The sequence below is a fragment of the Nyctereutes procyonoides genome, unplaced genomic scaffold (genome assembly GCF_905146905.1).
Source record: "Nyctereutes procyonoides isolate TBG_1078 unplaced genomic scaffold, NYPRO_anot_genome, whole genome shotgun sequence".
In the NCBI taxonomy this organism is placed as follows: Eukaryota; Metazoa; Chordata; class Mammalia; order Carnivora; family Canidae; genus Nyctereutes; species Nyctereutes procyonoides.
In genome coordinates this window covers 17,094,727-17,112,831 of record NW_026575034.1, presented here as the reverse complement: position 1 = coordinate 17,112,831, position 18,105 = coordinate 17,094,727, and the positions used below count along the sequence as shown (strand labels likewise).

General features: G+C 48.3%; 1 protein-coding gene across 9 annotated transcripts in view; it reads left to right on the top strand.

The window, feature by feature from the left end:
- The window catches only part of AMPD3 (adenosine monophosphate deaminase 3), a 46,894-nt gene that overhangs the window by 6,306 nt on the left and 22,483 nt on the right, over nt 1-18,105 (top strand). For all 9 annotated transcript variants that reach the window (XM_055317523.1, XM_055317520.1, XM_055317524.1 and 6 more), the window contains 2 exons: nt 4,119-4,344; nt 15,007-15,211. In XM_055317523.1, the coding sequence (XP_055173498.1) occupies nt 4,124-4,344; nt 15,007-15,211 (426 nt within the window). In that variant the 5' untranslated portion in view covers nt 4,119-4,123. The remainder of the gene's footprint in view (nt 1-4,118; nt 4,345-15,006; nt 15,212-18,105) is intronic.

Sequence of the window (18,105 nt, the reverse complement as noted above, 5' to 3'; positions counted from 1 at the left end):
CAGAAGATAGGCGGATAACAGGCTCCTAAGGCCCACCGACTGGGTTACTGGGTCCATACTAAGGTATGAAATGAAGTCTCCACCACTTATTTAAGACACTAGTAGTAATTCTGCAGGAGATTGATATGGGTCTGCAACAAAAAGGATCTATATGGGCAAATGCTACTCTGTGATCCTATCCTCAGGTCTTTGATGTGCTCTGGGAGTCTGGGGTGGGGAGCTGTGGGATGTAGCATCTCCCTGGTAATTGACCAGAATACCTGGTTCACCAGCAACAAGTATCGACTTTTCATAAGAACCATTCTGGAAAAGGCTGATAAAAACCATTTTGTTGTTGTTGTTGTTGTTTTTGTGCCGAAACCCGGGATGATACAAACTATTTAAGGAAAAAGGAAGATCTTTTGTTGAAAGGTGCATCCAGAAAAGTATGTTTAGTTGACTTCAGCAAGGTAAAAAAGGCTTCAGAGAAAAACACGGCAGGATCTGATATAAGAGCCCTCAGACAGAAAGGACCCCCCCCACCATGCCCATTTCTGAGGAGGCCTGGTGGGCTGTGGCTGATTCAGGCCTGGATATGTTTGTAGGGATAAGGGCTAGGGGGTAGGAAGGTGGTGGTCGGCATTTTCTGTCCAGGGCAAGAGCTAATGCAGATATAGATCTCAGTGGCGTAATTCCTTTGGGTGGCCTGTCTCTGATGTGGGTTAGCTGGGAGAGGACCCTGATTACCAAAACCTGGGTTGGAGAAGTTTGATTTTTTTTCCCCTTGTTTTCTTTTCTTAAAAAAAAACAAAACAAAAACAAAAACAACAAAAACAACAAAACCTCTTTAGTCTATTTTTTTTCCTGTCTTCTTTGTGCTTGTGAAAAATGACATTATAACAGCATTTGGGGCCCCTGGGTGACTTAGTTAAGCCTCTGACTCTTGATTTTTGCTCAGGTCATGATCCTGGGGTCCTGGGATGGAGCCCCTCATCTGGCTCCCTGCTCAGCAGGGAGTCTGCTTCTCCCTCTCCCTCTGCCCCTTGCCCTACTTGTGCCCTCTCTCTCTCCTCTCTCTCTCTCTCTCTAAAATAAATAAATCTTTAAAAAAAAATGACATTATAACAGCATCAATGATCAAAATCAGATATTGCCTCATACACAGGCAATCCTGTCAACTGGTCATTTGAGTGTCTGTCTCTCTTACAGCCCTATCCTTGAGGGGATACATTTTCATATTATCGTAATCAAAGCATTGGGTATAGTGTTATGTATTAATTTTTTCATTTGCTGTCATTTCCCAGTATTTTTTAGAGGATTACACTGTCCTCATAATTATAGTTTTGGTTGCTTAACTCTTTTTTCAAGTGAGTATGCTCTCTCTCATTTGGACATTTTAAAGCAACCATAAAAATAGTGCAGGTAAACATCTTTGCGCTTTTCCTTCCTTCAAATTCTTTTCTTAGAAGCCATTTCTGGAAGTGGGTTTACTCTGTCAAATGGTGTGTATGCCTTATGGCATCCGCTGCCTCTTGCCTGGGCCCTATTTGATGTCTACATCTGAGATGCCCTGTGAGGTTTTGGAATTCTGTACTTGACCTGCGGCCTTAGGGTTGGGGGGTCAGGGGTCCAGCTTTGTTCTCACCTAACAGCTCCTCCTGTCTACAGTTCTTTGTCTTCTTCTCCATTTCTCTCCCTGTCCCTTCCTCTCCGAGCCCTGTTCTGAGGGCTTCCAGCTTCCCCTTCTGTAGGCTCTATCAGGATGTGGACATCTTCGCAGTTAGCTCTGGTCCTCTTCCTCTGTGCAGGCCAGGCCTTTGCTGTCTTGCTCTCTACTGCCACAGACCAGAACAGTTGTGTGCCAACTTCCTTCCTTCTCAGCGGCGCCCTCCCACTGAACCTCCTGGAGGGGAGAGAGGGCCAGGAAAGGCATGGCCCTGGGGGTGGAGAGGAGGAGGAAATTGGTTTCACAGTCAAGGGATCCACAGATGTTCTTTGACATGTGTTACGAGCTGGCTTTCTTCCTTCCTGCCTGTGTCATGAATCAGGCCTATGGGCCGCAGAGACAGCAAGCCTCCCCAGGCACTGGAAACCTCTCTGGTGCCTAGAAATTGCAGCACTTAGAACTGAGAAGGCCTTGGAGACTGCTTAGTCTCTTCCCTTCATCTCGCAGAGGAGAAACTATGAGGCGCAGAGAGTGACTGTTGTAAGGTTGCCTGGTGAGGCCTGCCTGCCCTGTAATTGCTTCCTCTCCGGGCCACACGGCAGCTGGGCCCTGCCTTACCTTCATCTTCTCTCTGCTGACTAAACCACCTTTCTCTTTAAACTGTCCTCAAAGGGGGATCCCTGGGTGGCGCAGCGGTTTGGCGCCTGCCTTTGGCCCAGGGCGCGATCCTGGAGACCCGGGATCGAATCCCACGTCGGGCTCCCGGTGCATGGAGCCTGCTTCTCCCTCTGCCTGTGTCTCTGCCTCTCTCTCTCTCTCTCTCTGTGACTATCATAAAAAAAAAAAAAAATAAACTGTCCTCAAAGGGACGCCTGGGTGGCTCCGTGGTTGAGCATCTGAGTCCCAGGGTCGAGTCCCACGTCGGACTCCCTGCACGGAGCCTGCTTCTCCCTCTGCTTCTCCCTCTGCCTCTGTCTCTGCCTCTGTCTCTGTGTCTCTCATGAATAAATAAATAAAATCTTAAAAAAGCAATAAACCTTCCTCAAAGAAACTATGGTGATAGGTATAGGACACTCTTCTTCCAGGGCTGTTCCTAGAGGAGGTGGCTTGTTGACAGGATGCAATATTCCTCCATTCTGTAAATGCGACACTGGGGACAGCGAGGAGACCTGCCCTGGTGCCCAAATGGACAAAGAGAAGCACCACGATGTAGTGGTTAAGAAGACAGACATGGAACATGGTTGCCTGGGTTCAGATCCCTGAGCAGAGAGTTTCAGAGAAGAAAGGGGCAAGGAGGCCAAAGGCTGAGAACAGCACAAATCTCTGCCCACTTAATAAAAGTGGGACCTGGCCATGTTCGCTCACTGTGCCTTCACTTTCTCATCTGTAAAATGTGAATAATAGGATTAACTAAGTTATTACATAGACTGGGCTTGAAGGAATATACTTAATAAATCCTATATAAATGTTGAGACAGACAGAAAGAAAAGAAGGGAGCCAACCAGGTAGTTGAGGCCAGCTATTGATAGGAGGGAGCCAGCATGAAGAAAAGTGTTTAGGGCACGCTTCTTTGAGGAAGTGAGTGTTCAGTTGGGCTGTGAAAGGTAAAGAGTATCCCTGCCTCTAAGCAGTTATTTGATTTGCTGTGCCTTGTTCCAAGTTCCAGAAAGTTTGGCAGATGGTAGAACCACGATGGCAGATTCTTTCTTTTCAGAAAGAATAATTGTTTCTGAACAATAAAACATAATTATTTTATGTGATGGAGAATGAAACTTTGGATTCCCCAGAGCACCATGGTCATCCTGTGGGACCTTGGGCTAGGTCATTGTACCTTTGGGGTTTGGTACTCCCCTCTGTGCTGTGCGGAGTGAGGTTTGGTCATTGCTGTACCCAGAGGGCCTCCGGATAGTCTGTAGGAGGGGAGGGGCGCCTGAACTCTCTTCTCCCTTCCCTGTCATGGAAACAAAGCCAGGAGTGCTGTGGATCCCCTGGGTTCAGGAAAACAGAAGCACACGTAGTTAGTCCATTCTTGGACTTCCGAACATTTGCTTTCTCATGAAATGTGAGTGGCACTACACTCTTCACACCCAATGACTTAGGGAGTTAGTTTTTTGTTAAAGATTTATTGATTTATTTGAGAGCAATAGAGAGTGCGGGTGGGGCAGAGGGTGAGGGAAAGAGTCTTAAGCAGACTGTGCTAAGTGCGGAGCCAAACACGGGGCTTGATCCCATGACCCTGAGACTATGACCTGAGTCGAAATCAAGAGTTGGACACTTAACCTACTGAACCATCCAGGGGCCCCATGGAGCTTGTTTTTAAAACTGGCATGCTGAGTTTGGTCTGGGGAATTCCTGAGTAAGACAGCTGACCTCCAGGGCCAGGCCCTTGTGTTAGGACCTTCTGGCCCCCGACCCCGCTGACTCAGGCCGTCCAGGAATTCAGAAAGGCTAACGCTCACTCTTTCTCTGCTAGCCGAGATGCCGCGCCAGTTTCCCAAGCTGAACATCTCTGAGGTGGATGAGCAAGTCCGGCTGCTGGCAGAGAAGGTGTTTGCCAAAGTGCTCCGTGAAGAGGACAGCAAAGATGCCCTGTCCCTCTTCACCGTCCCTGAGGACTGCCCCATCGGGCAGAAGGAGGCCAAGGAGAGGGAGCTGCAGAAGGAGTTGGCGGAGCAGAAGTCTGTGGAGACGGCGAAAAGGTTTGTCCCCATGATCCAGTTCATGTGTGCACAGGCCCAGGGAGGCCAGGGGGTGTGTGTGTCCTGAGATAAGCTGGCATGTCCCTGGGAGCTGAGTTTATTTCTTAACTGAGACCATTTAGTTCACCACTTACTTCCTGAAGGACGTTTCAGGGCCTGCATTGGGTTGAAGGATCAACACCCACTTTTTCTCTGCTGGTGTTTGAGTAACAAATCGTTCGCGTGAAGATATACTGTTCGCAAATGATATTTCTGTGTTCTTCTCGGAAGTTTGAGGATTTTGTGGGAAGCATCAATTTTACTTCTTCTCATCACTTGACAAGTGCTTGGCATTATTAAATAAGTTTGCCAGGTGCTGTACCGGGCACTGAGGATTCACTAATGAGCAAGATCAATACAGTCCCTGCCCCGGAGAGCTTACGGTTAGCTGGTCCAGACAGTAATTAAGTAATGGGAGAGATTAAATAAAACATGGCAAGTTATGATAAGTGCTTGGTATCAGTGAGGGTCTAACCAGAAAAACAGAAACCACACAACTACTGGATATCAGATGTTAATACCGGGAATGGTTACCGAGGTGGTAGGAAACTGAGAAGATAAGCAGAGGACTGGGAGGTGGGCCAGAGACTAGTGGCAGTAGGAAGTAGCTACTTCTCTGGCTGGAGGAATGATGGGAAGAGATGGTGTCGCTGGAGCCCAGGGTGAAGAAGTTGGAACTGTGGTGGCCTTTTCAATGGAAAATGAGCCAAGTAGCAGGGGCCACAGCTGCAGAGATGCTTCCAATGCATGAGATGCTTCCAAGCAGAAATGGAAGCAGGAGATACCTGGCTTTATTCCTCCTGGCACCTTCCAGTTTCTTCCAGTGGTTGCCATTGGCCAAACCTAGCCAGAAGCCAGCTGCCACAAAGCTGGAAACACGGGAGGATGAGGAGTGGATCTGAGGACAAACAGGCCTAGCATGGATGCTATGAAGCAGATGAATAAGGAGTTGAAGGGGAGAGAGAGGAGAGAGAGAAAGAGAGAGAGAGAGAGAGTGAGAGATAACCCTCAGCCTAGAGGGTAGTCAGGGCTGGCCTTGGGTTCCCTGTAATCCAAGTACAATGTGAAGTCATCCTTTCAGGTTATCTCACCCAGGAGAGTGGAATTAAAGAAGAAAAGAGCTTTGAGAAAGTGTCTAGTGGGGCTTTAGCTGGGTGCCTGCCCAGCCAGCATGCTGTAGACCTCAGAGCTAACAAACGTAGTATAACATGGGCCTTGTCTGCCACCCAGTCATCAATCAGGTCCTTCCTGAGATCTCTCCTTTTTTTTTTTTTTCAAAGGCAAGCCCTTTGCTTTCTTGGTAGTCTAGAATTTCAGTATTTCCTTAACTTTTTGGGAAAGAAGTAAAAAGTCGAGCACTGGTGTAAAGGCAAGAACAGAGCTTTACCATCCATAAGAGAAGAGCTTTCCTTCCCCTGAGGGGCTCTGAGCCCATGCAGTGAGGGAGTGGTTTGTGCCCACAGTCTACTGTACCAGCCTGTGTTAGGTGGGGGGCAGTGGCTGGAGGCCCAGCTGTGAGTTCATCCCTGGAGGGTCAAGAGCAGGACAGCAGAGACCCTCATCCACCCTGCAGTGACTTAATAGGGGGCTGGCCTTATGAACTGAATGGTGTGCAGGACCCTCTGTGTCTTATGAATCGAGCATTTTACACCCTTAATAATGAGAAGAGAAGCAATCTTGGGATTTTTTTGTTATTAGGAATAGTGGGTTCTGAGGCCACTTTCCATGATAGGGTGACACTGGACTGAGAGCTCCAAAAAGAAGTTGTTATCTTATAAAAGCCCAGGCTAACAGCAAGATGGAAACCTTCTTACTCATAGTCCAAACGGCACTCCATGGTTTCCAGAAATTCTGCTGTAGGCCTCTCTCCGGAAATTATGTCCTGTCCCTACTTAACTAGGATGCGGTGGTCTCGGCTTGCATCTATCTGCCCCCTTGGATGGAAGCCCCTGGAGATCTGCATCTGGCTCCTGCTGTATCCACAGGTCTTAGCCCGTGGTGGCGAGCAGTGGATGTGTGGCAGAGGAAAGATGTCCTGTTTCCTCACTGCCACCGCAGATACTACGTCAGGGTGGTTACAGCTCTCTGGACTGCTTTGTTCTGTCCCTCACTAGTACGTTCTATGACCTTGGAAAATTAGGAAACCTCTCCGTGCCCCAGGCTCTTCCTCACCTACGAAGTGGGGATGGTGAGAGTAGCTACTTTGGCGGGGCGTAGTGAGGAATGAGGGAATCGACCTGGGAAGGGCTTAGGACGGTGCCTGGGTCGCAGTAAGCCCCCTGTCACTGTGCCCTGTTTGCCCACCTCCCTGCCCTCTGTGGGCTCGGTGTTGACCACACGGCTTGCTTCGTTCTTTACTCTCCACGTCAGGCTTATTAGTTGGATAATCTTATGGACTTCCATTTTGCAGATTAGGAAACAAAGGCTCAGAGAGGTTTAGTTAACTTGCACCAGGAGGCATAGTGAGGAAGTGACGGAGCAGGGACTAGAACCCTGGACTTTTTTTTTTTTTTTTTAAGATTGATTTATTTATTCATGAGAGAAAAACAGAGAGAGGCAGAGACACAGGCAGGGGGAGAAACAGGCTCCTTGCAGGGAGCCCGATACGGGACTCGATCCCAGATCCTGGGATCACGCTCTGAGTCAAAGGCAGATGCTCAACTGCTGAGCCACTGTGGCACCCCGAACCCAGGTCTTTTGAATCCAGAACCACACACTTTGGTCATGAGGCTCTTCCATCTCCAGGGGTGGAGTCTTTGATTCCACCTGTACGTGCTGGAATGATGCTGGGTGCTGCTCCCCAGGGTGTAATTACCATGTCATTACCAGCCTTCTGAATGAAATAAAGAGAAGCTGGGCCAAAGCTCCTCTCTGCCCACTGGCTTCTTTTCTGCCAAGGACAGACTGGTCCCTGCACTACCTGTCGGAAGTCCCAATGTTCTCCAGAGCTATTCATCCCTAATTTGTCTTTCAGCTTCTCTGCCTCATAGAGCCACCATTATGCAAATGTTCAGATGTGAACAGTCCCTGGAGGAACCCTCTCCCCAGCTTCCTCTTTGTTTCTGGTTCCTTCCTGGCATTCTGGAATATAAATGGTCATGTGGAGCCGTCCTGCAAGGAGTCCACAGGCCCGGAGCCAACAGCACATCTCTGGATACCCAGAGTCTGTGGGTCTGTGTTTCAAACCATGACATGAGAAACGGCATCCAGTTTGTAAAAAGCCTTTCCTCATCCTGGTTCCTCTGACAAGCCTGAATATTCCTGGTGCTTAGAGAAGGCCTCTCTTTACCACCACTGCCTTTTTCTCTCTTATTTAAAAAAAGAAAAGAAAAAAGAAAAGGATGATGTAGGTCTAGTGGAAAGGCACAAACTAAAACTAGGAAGGAAAACAGCTTCTTATAAAAAGAAGAAAGGCTGGATCGTGAATAAGAAAGATGAGCACCTAAGACATAGATGCTGGTTTTCCAGGATGGAAAAGCTGAGCTGGGTTCAGACATGACCTTTCTGGACTGGGGTCTGACTCCAGGGAGCCAGTGTTCCGGGCTGCACTCTCTGTAGGCTATAGGCCGGATGACAAGACTAGCAGGGACACCTTGCTACAGGGCCTTGCTGCCTTAGGAACATGACATTGGCCAGGTCTTTGTTGGAACCTGGGGGTGGGTCAAGGTGAGATGATGGGACGGACGATCTATGGAATCGAAGTTAGGGGGCAGAGAAAAAGCAGACAGGAGAAGGTGAGAGGTACCAAGAAGCTATCCTTTGTTCACTTCGAATTTTATCATCCTACCTATCCTGGAGCTCACCTGCTCTACGAAAGCACAAAGTTGCAACTGAGGGCAACATTGATGGCAGCTTGAAGAATGTGCAACCAAAATGTGCATCAGCACTCCTCAGTTCTACTTCTTTTTAAGCAGCTTTATTGAGATATAATTCACATACCACACCATACTGTCCACCCATTTAATGTGTGAGTTTAGTAGTTTTATTATATTTTCAGAGTTATGCTCACATCACCACAATCAATTTTAGAGCATTTTTATCATCCCCGAAAGAGACCCTATAGTTTTCAGCCATCATCTCCCCAGTACTCCCATCCCATCTCCTATTTATTCTTCACATGGCTCTAATAGCCTTTGTTGTCTTGTTTCTTATCATGTGACAGATTTAAGGAAGGAGATTAGAAGGGGGGAGAGGGATTTCCATGAGTGGTGTGTGGTAATTGTGAGCTCAGGTGTGGCAGACGGGCCACTGGGTTCAGATGACAGCCTGTCTCTTAGTACTGAGTGGCCTCAGGTGAGGCTCTTAACTGTAGGGGCCTATTTCCTGATCTGCACAGTGACGATAATAAAAGCACCTACCTTGCAAGAATTAAGTGAGCTAATAAGCATGACTACTTAGGACAATGCTTGGAACGTCATTAGTGTTCTTGTTTTTGTCATCATTATTATTTGACAGTCAACAGTGAAAGAGGAAGTCATGAAAAGCAGACCAGACCCAAGAACTCGAAACACAGCAATCTTGGGACAAAATGCCTCTAAGTTCATCATTGGGTAACACAACGATGACTATGAGTCATTGAGAGAACTTTAAATTATGTTCAGCACGCTCTGATTAAGATAGAGAAGTTATGAATTTCATTAAAAAAGCCACACCATAGCTTTTTTCTTTTCTTTCTTTTTTTTTTTTTTTATTAGGGCATAAGGGGGACAGATTTTGTCTGAAAAAATGTAGCTTTCTAGAACTATCTAGAAACTAGAAACTATCTAGAACTTTCTAGAATTATCTACTTTCCCAAGTAAAAGAGATAAATGGATATTTCTTAGGAATTGTGCATAGTACAGCCATGGTGTTATCAAATCATTTTATTTAATGAAATTTCTTAAATCAGGGTTAGGTAACTTTTTAAATTCAGGACAATTATCAAAGGAACTTCATTTATTTTTTAAAAAAATTAACAAAAAATATTTTATTTGTGTGTGTGTGTGTGTGTGTGTGAGAGAGAGAGAGAGAGAGAGAGAGAGAGAGAGAGAGAATCTCAAGTAGGGTCCACACTCAGCATGAATCTCAACACAGGACTGTATCCCAGGACTCTGAGATCATGACCTGAGCTGAAATCAAGAGGCCAGTCCTTATTGACTGAGACACCCAGATGCCCCGAGAAGCTTCATTTAAAACAGTTTGATTCATCTGCTTTTAAAGTTAGGCATAGAGAGTAGTAGACCTAAATTTAAAAGATAGTAATGATTGTGTTTTATTTTGACCTCTGGGGTTTTTGGGAGGAAAGATATCTGGAAAGGACCGGGGAGAGGGAGGAAGGTTGCTGGCAGGCAATGGAGACCCACGTTTAGTCAGGAGGGCACAAAGGAGAACAGCGACAGGCAAGGGCAAGTTATCAGAGGGAAGTGAAGGGAGAGATGGGTGGAGGTTGAGCCTTTACACCTGATAGGCTTCAAGTGTGCAAATCAAAGCTATGCCCACCTGGGCAGGCCGCTAGTCGCTTGGTGCACACACAGAGTAAGTGCTCTCTGTGGTACCCAAGGCCCTGCCATCCCTTCTTGTAGAGCCTGCTTATCATGAGCATGCACCAGAGTCAGCTGTATCTGTGTTCTCCTTTCTGGATAGGCTGGGACCACGAGTCTCAATCATGGCTCCCCTTTTTATTTTATTTTTTTAAAGATTTTATTTATTTATCTGAGAGAGAGAGTGTGCATGAGCATGGGGGGGGGGCAGAAGGAGAGGGAGAAGCAGATGCCCCACTCAGCAGGGAGCCTGATGCACCACTCTATCCCAGGACCCTGAGATCATGACCTGAACTGAAGGCAGATCCTTAATTGAATGAGCCACCCAGGTGTCCCACTGCTCCCATTTTTAGACCATAGGTCTCCACTTCCATATGAATCAGTGCAGATGGTGGAAGCAATGGGGATAGATAAACCTCTGAAAGTAGGGAATGCCTACCCCACCTAATGGCATTCAGATTCAAACTGTTAATAAATCTCCATGCTGTGAAGATTTGTCACTCTTGCCCCAAATCTTTAAAGTGGTCATTCTCATTTGGAGGGGTAGAAGCTACCAGAATGGTCTGAGTATGTGTGTATGTATGGGAAGGGTTCAAACAAGCCTGCCCATTCTGGAGTGTTCCCCTCTCCTTTTGGGAATGATGCAGGGAGGCTTCTCTGACCATGCTGCTTCACTGCTCCCACGCCCATCTGATTAGGTGTCTCCTCGAGGGTCCCCAAATATCCAGAGCATTTCACATACCAACCACACTGTGTGATGACAGTCTGCTGAATTGTCTGGCCATCTATGCCATCATTAGTCAGCCCCTGGAATCTGGGGTATATTTTCTATCTGTCTACTCCTGGGACCTGGTATTTGATACTTTATTGAATAAAGTGAGGTCTGCATGTGGCCCCCTGACTCACTGTACCCCATTGAGAGTCTGGTGAAAAGTTTGCTCTGGTGACTTTCCTTGCCTTGAAGTCTTCTGGACAGACTACACAGGCAGTGGGCTTCAGAAGGTCCCTGGGAAGATGGTAGCTGTTGTCCAGAAGATTGAGGAGGACCTCTTGAGGTCTTAACTTGGGTTTAGCATGTGAATCAAATGTTATTACAGGAAGGCTTTGGGGTGCCCAGGAACTGAGGAGGAGTGGGGAGTGGGACAGGGTAAGGATGGGGACACAGTGAATGGCAGGGACAGCCAAGGGCTATAGAGCTGGGGCAGGAGGGGTACCAGACAGGTGCTGAGAGGTACTGTAATAACAACCCTTGTGATCAGTTCATGTCCTTGTGTTGAGGGCCTGTTTGGGCAAGAAGGTCTCTGTGACCCAGAAGGACCATCCATTTCAGAGAGGACAAAGCTGCTCCTGGCCCCTTGGGCCCTCAGGCTTGGCCTGGAGCTGGTGTCCTCACAGCCCCACACCCTGCCAGCTCTTTGGCAGGAGTGAGTTTCTGCCAGGTGGATATGTGGGTGGGGGAGGAGGGGGCCTGCCAGCTGTGGCAGAGAGAACTGGCTTACCCTGGTGCCCCAAGGGCTAGCACGAGGTATAACAGATGGGACTGTGGACAGACAGATCTTGGCCCATCATAAGGAAGTGCTTTCTAACAGTGACAACAGATCATGTTTTGTTCACCTTGTTTGCATGCTTAGCACTGGCCTGGCCCAGAGCATGTGCTTGGTAAATGTTTCTTGAATAAATGATTGATGGCTGGTGTCTTGTTCAGAAATGTAATGAGCTGTTTATCAGTGGAGGTATTTTAGCAGAGGCTACCTTAGTGACAGGACTGGGGTGGGTAGTGTTTAAAATCCTTTCCAGACAGGACACCCCCTGGTTCTATACTTTGGATAAAGCTTAGGGTGATTTCTTTTATTACTGTTACACATGTGGGGCTTCAGATAATCTTGAGAGAGAAAGAAAGACAGTTGTGTGGACACACACACACATTCAGTTATGCAGTTGCTGCTCTTCACCCTCATAGGCTGAGTCTTGACTGGTTAGAACAGATGCTAGATATGGGCCTGTGGTGGACAGAATTTCAGAGATGGCCCTCTGGAATCTCCAGACCCTTTGAATATGATGAGAAATCACTCTTGGGATTATCCTGTAGTATATGGCATGGCAGACTTGAAGATAGGGAGGTTACTGAGGTGGGCTTGATCTACTTCACACGAGCCCTTAGCATAAGGGGCTCTCTCTGGCTGGTTGTAGAAGGAAAAGTAAGAGAGGTTTGGAGCCCCAGAGGCAGCCATGCCTGGCTTTGAAGACAGAGCGGGCTGTGTGCACGAATCAGAGAGCAACCCCTGCCCAACAGCCAGCAAAGAACAGGAACCTCTGCCTTATGCCCACGTGGAACTGGGTTCTGCAACACCCTGCATGAGCATGGAAGTGGGTTCTTTTCTAGAGTCTCCAGATAAGGGCTCAGTGAAGCCAGAATCTTGATTTTGGCCTTGGGATTGTGGGGGAATGAAGGGGTAGAGGGAGATAGAGAGGGAGAAGCAGACTCCCCACTCCATGCTCAGAGCTAGCTCCATGCGAAGCTTAATTCTGGGACCCTGAGATCATGACCTGAGCTGAAGTCAGATGTTTAATCAACTGAGCCACCCAGATGCCCCCATAATGGACATCTTCAAGAAGAATTCTCTGGGCACAGCTGGTGGGTACTGGCTTCCTCACTGCGGCAGATGAATATGGATGTTTCTAAGACAAGCCTGGTGGGCTCTTGGCTTAAGCAGTCTTTCAGCTTCCTGAAGGCGTGGGCTTTATTACCTTTCTTACCTGTTGCTCACCTTAGACATCATCTTGCTTCTCCTTGGTGAGAGCAGCCCTCAGGTAGCGTTGGCTGAGGCATGGGGGGTGAAGTTGGCAAAGAGATAAAAACAATGAGCTGGCAGGCATGTGAGTGAAACAAACACCAGAGTTTCATGGGACCCAGCCGAACCGGTCAGAATGTTAGAGGGAGCCCAAGTAATAGCTCTTCTTGTAGGTGTGAACGTCCAAAAGATGACAAAGTGAGAACTTTATTGCTCAAGGTGAATCTGCCTCTGAGGAATGATTGGTGTGAGTGGACATCTTCCTTGGGGCAGGAGGCTTAGCTCAGCTCTGTGGAATGGATGGATGGCAGGCTGGAGAGAGCCTGGGCTGGAGGCTCCTGGAGTTCAGGCTGAGTTTCCAAAACAAGTCAGCACGTCTGCTAATGCAGGGCCAAGGGCAGCACAACATCAAACTCCTCAAAAGGGCCTGCCTCTCCTTTCCAGGTGTGAATTTGGCCCCACGGAGGTGATAACACAGGTGGGCGGAGAAGGACCAGAGAGCCGTGGCAAGTGGTAGGTGGATAGAGAGAGGAGGTAAATGTGGCTCCTGGAAGATTAGCAGTGGGCCTGTGAGGAGACCCGGCCAAGCATCAGGAGGAAGATAACTGCTTCTGAGTGACTCATAAGGCCAGTTTGGAGATCAAGTAGTTTCAATACCCCTTCTAAGTATCATGGTGCCTGGAGAAGAGAGAGGTTCTATGGGCTCTGGTGGCCCACTGGGTCCTTTGCTGGTGGCCGTAGGCCTTGCCTATCCTGCTGGACCCTCAGCTAGTTTCTGGCATTGTTCACTGCTGGGTTGCAATGCTGGGGGACTGGGGTCATTAAGGCAGAAAGAGACGTGGGCGAGGGTAATGCTCATGGCTTCCCCTCATTGTTCACCTTTAACTCCCTTCCTGGGGAACCTAGGACTTGGGGTGGTGTCATTGAAGCATTACTCTTTAGTTAATGAGGAAGGTGAGTGTTCACGAATCACTGCAAATAAGCATGAGCGAGTGGCGTTTTAAACCACCATTGTGCCCTCTTCCCCAAGGGTTTGTGAAATTATCTTTTGGTGCTAAGGTGACAGGTCCAAAAAAAATGCTGAAAGTGATGCTGACTGATCTCTTTCCCATAATATAGATACAAGCCCGTGCCTGCCCAGCAGTAGCAGCGGCTGAGATGGCACATGTCAGGCTCGGGGAAGGAGCAGCAGGGGTGACAGGGTGGAGTGGGGTCCCCAAGAGGGGGGAGGCTAAGGGCTAGCTGCCACCTTGCCATGTGACCTTGAGCAAGCCCTTTTCTATCTATCTTTTTTTAACTTTTTTATTTATTTATGATAGTCACACACACACACACACATACACAGAGAGAGAGAGAGAGAGAGAGAGAGAGAGAGAGAGAGAGAGACATAGGCAGAGGGAGAAGCAGGCTCCATGCAGCGGGAGCCCGATGTGGGATTCGATCCCGGGTCTCCAGGATCGTACCCTGGGCCTAAGGCAGGCGCCAGACTGCTGCGCCACCCAGGGATCCCTCTGTCTGTCTGTCTGTCTATCTATTCATATCATTCATTCATTCATTCATTCATTCATTCATTCAGCTATTCATTCAAGAGAGAGGCAGAGATAGAGGCAGAGATAGAGGCAGGGGGAGAAGCAGGCTCCTGGCGGGGAGCTTGATCCCAGGATCCCAGTTTTAGTATTTGTGCTGTCGAAGCAAGCATGATCCCAGGACCCTGGGACCTTGAGCTGAGCCAAAGGCAGCTGCTCAACCACTGAGCCACAGGGGGCCCGAGCAAGCAAGCCCTCTTCTATTTCTGGGCCCCTGACTCCTTCATGAATAAAAAGAGGCGGGACTAGTTGGTGGTCACGATCTCTCCTTTTTCCAATGCCCCAAATTTTAAACTCTGTAAAATACAGGTTGGTTGTCATCTGTGACCCTGTCCATTGTCCTTCCTGAGGCTGCTCACATGCTGGGACTTAGAGTTTGGTGACTTGCCGTGGTCCTCACTCCTCCTGGCTTTGGTGTTAGGCCCCTGCCGTGTGGTCTGACCTCTGTCTCCCGAGACAGTTGCTTTCTCCAATGTTCAGTGCTGTTCAAACACAGGCCACGGCCATTCTTAGTGACCACAGGGAGGGGTGTCTGAAGAGCTGTTCTGTATTTCAGGCAGAGATGTGTGTGAGAGGAAGGCATAATTAGCAGCTTCTTAATGATAGGGCCAGTACCAGTGATTAATCAGAGGGAAATTCTCCCGCCACGTATATAACAAAGACTCTTTATCACTTGCCCTAATTAGTGGCTGATGTTTCCCACTTTTCCTTGTCCTTGGCTTTTAGAAAGAAAAGTTTCAAGATGATTCGGTCCCAGTCCCTGTCTCTGCAAATGCCGACGCAGCAAGATTGGAAGGGTCCCCCGACAGCCAGTCCGGTCATGTCTCCCACCACCCCTGTGCTCCCTGGAGCCACTTCCCAGCCCACGCCAGCGCCCTATGCCATGCCCGAGTTCCAGCGGGTCACCATCAGCGGAGATTACTGTGCTGGGGTAAGGTGGCTCCCACTCCCCACTCTCTATCTGCTCCCCTGGGGACTGAGTGAGGGGCGATGCACCTTGTGCGGAGGCCGGGGTCCTTGGGTCACTGGGGACGTGCCTAGTGCTGAAGCCTGGTCCGGTCTGTGGGTGTCTGGGAGGCGGTGGGCAGGATGCACAGGAGTCTGAAGAGAAGGAGGGTCTCAGTGGAGGTTGTGGGTGTGGATGAGTGTGTCTCGGGCACCACTCACCCTGTGAGGGGGGCCTGGGGATGCAGGCTGGCACACCGTGGCCATGGCCTGCACGTTCCTTGTGTTCTCTGCATCTAGAATGCTGCTCTCTGTGGAAGAGAGGAAGCTCCCCCTGAGGAAGATGCCAGCTTGCATGTCTTAAGGTTTCCAAATGTTGAGTGGACTTCGAAGTCCAGGTGTTGATTGGTTTGTGTGGGATCAGTTATTGCTGGTTTAGCGCTCCATCTATGGGCTTCTGCTCAGTATCTTTTTTTTTCTTTTCTTTTTTTATTTTTTAAAGATTTTATTTATTTATTCATGAGAGACAGAGAGAGAGAGAGGCAGAGACACAGGCGGAGGGAGAAGCAGGCTCCATGGAGGGAGCCTGACGTGGGACCTGATCCCAGGACTCCAGGATCATGCCCTGTGCAGAAGGCAGGCACTAAACTGCTGAGCCACCCAGGGATTCCCCGCTCAGTATCTTTAAATACAGGCTCGACCTTCCCAACCAGGCAGGGGGGTCTTGATGAGAAAGTGAACAAGTAACCAAGTTAGTTCACTTTATCACAGAAAATGTGCTCATTTTCCTGGGTGGATATTGCATTTTTGTTGCTTACTTCTTGAAGAGAAGTATCACTTAGTGCCAGGGTTAAGTTTGGTTCTCTCCCCCTGGCCCTGAGCCTGCTACCCACACCTCAATTGTCCTTGTCCTTGTTACTCTCTCTCTTCTTCTTCTTCTTCTTCTTTTTTTTTATATATATTTATTTTTATTTATCTATGATAAGTCACAGAGAGAGAGAGGCAGAGACACAGGCAGAGGGAGAAGCAGGCTCCATGCACCGGGAGCCCGATGTGGGATTCGATCCCGGGTCTCCAGGATCGCGCCCTGGGTCAAAGGCAGGCGCTAAACTGCTGGGCCACCCAGGGATCCCCTTTTTTTTTTTTTTTTGAGAGAGCACATATGCGCCCAAAGGAGGGGAGGGGCAGAGGGAGAGCGAGAGAGAGTCCCAAGCAGACTCTCTGCTGAGCGTGGAGCCCGACGTGATGCGGGGCTCCATCTCACATCCCTGAGATCATGACCTGAGCTGAAATCAAGAGTCAGATGCTTAACAGACTGAGTCATCCAGATGCCCGCAAAATATTTTATTTTTTGAGGCGACCCTTGGTTTTGGTTTCTTGTGTGTTCTCCCATAGATGGCCTGTGTACTTACAATTAACTAAGCATGTATAACTTGTTTATTTTTATACAAATGGTAGTTTACTGTGCACATTATGCTGAGTCTAGCTTTTTCTCACTTAATAGTATATCTAGGAGATAATGACATATCAATAGATAAAGAACTTCTTTTTTCTTTTTTTCTTTACAAGTGTGTACTATTCCATTGCATGGATTTACCACACTTTAAGTTCTTATGGATGGGAATTTTGTTGGATTGGAAACAATGCAGGCCTTCTCTGAAGATGCAGCATCCCGACCAGGAGTCCTTAGTGTCTACTTGGCCCTGACATATGAGGAGAACAGGGGAAGGGGGAGTAGGGGTAAACTGGCAGCCGCTGAATGGGAGGATGTTGGCCTGGTGCAGTAGCTAGCTTCTTTCCATCAGTCTCCTGGCATGGAGCCCCTGACCTGGGCAGTTGGTTCCCAGAGAGCTGTAGAGCTGTGAGTCCATGAGAGGCAGGCTGACCTTGCACATCACCTTGGGTCCTAGTGGGCCTGCTGCTGTGCATGAGGCCCACAGTTATCTATACGTTGGCTGGTGGCTGCTGGTCCACGGGGATCCTGGGCACCTTCTCTGATCTCTTTAGCCATGGCCTAAACCCCTTGCCATGCTGAGTCCATTGGCTCTGCAAAGTGCTTGGCTTGTCAGTCGCAGGGACATATGTTTGTCTAAAGTTCTGAGGTGTTTGTGTTCATTCCCCTATTCCTGCTGCTCTCAGAAGCCATCCGCTGGAAGATGTAAAATGGAATTAACACACCCTCGTGGGGACATGTGGAATCAGGAAAGGAGAAGCTACATTCTTAACAAAAGCGAGGAGCAACATTTACTAAAAGTGAAAAAACATGACTGGGAAAGATATATACCAACTTCCTTCCTCTGAGCCTGGAGTAGGGTGGAGGAGTGGGGAGGGTAGAGTTTTAGCTGCCTCTGTGATGATTCATTTATCCAAATATATAAGAGAACTGGAACAGTAATGAAAAACATTAAAAGTTTTAGCTCTGAAAGGTAGACACATGGGTGTCTTCTCTATGTTTAAAATATTTGAAAACTAAAAGTGATTTTTAATTAAAGCAGAGAGGAAATTTCCAGGAACACCCCATCCCCACGCTCCCCCGGCATCTTGTACCTCCCTGTGTTGTGTCACTTACGTCCTGTTATGACTGTCTGTTTAGCTGCTTGTCTCCTCAGACATGTTCGGGTTTCTCCCGCACACATCCTTCCCAAACAGAGATAAATGAGCCCACCAGAAGGTGGGGATTTCTCTCTTCCATCGTTAAGAGCCAGGCAGCTCTAAGAACATGCTTAGGTTTTGGGACCCAGTCAGATAAGAATCTGAAGTTTGACTTGGTAACTTCTGGCGAGTGATTTGTCCTCTCTGGGTCACGGTTTCCCCATGGGTAGAATGGGTTGCCGTGAGGACTAAAATGAAATCAAACCCTTCTCAATAAGTGCTTGATGA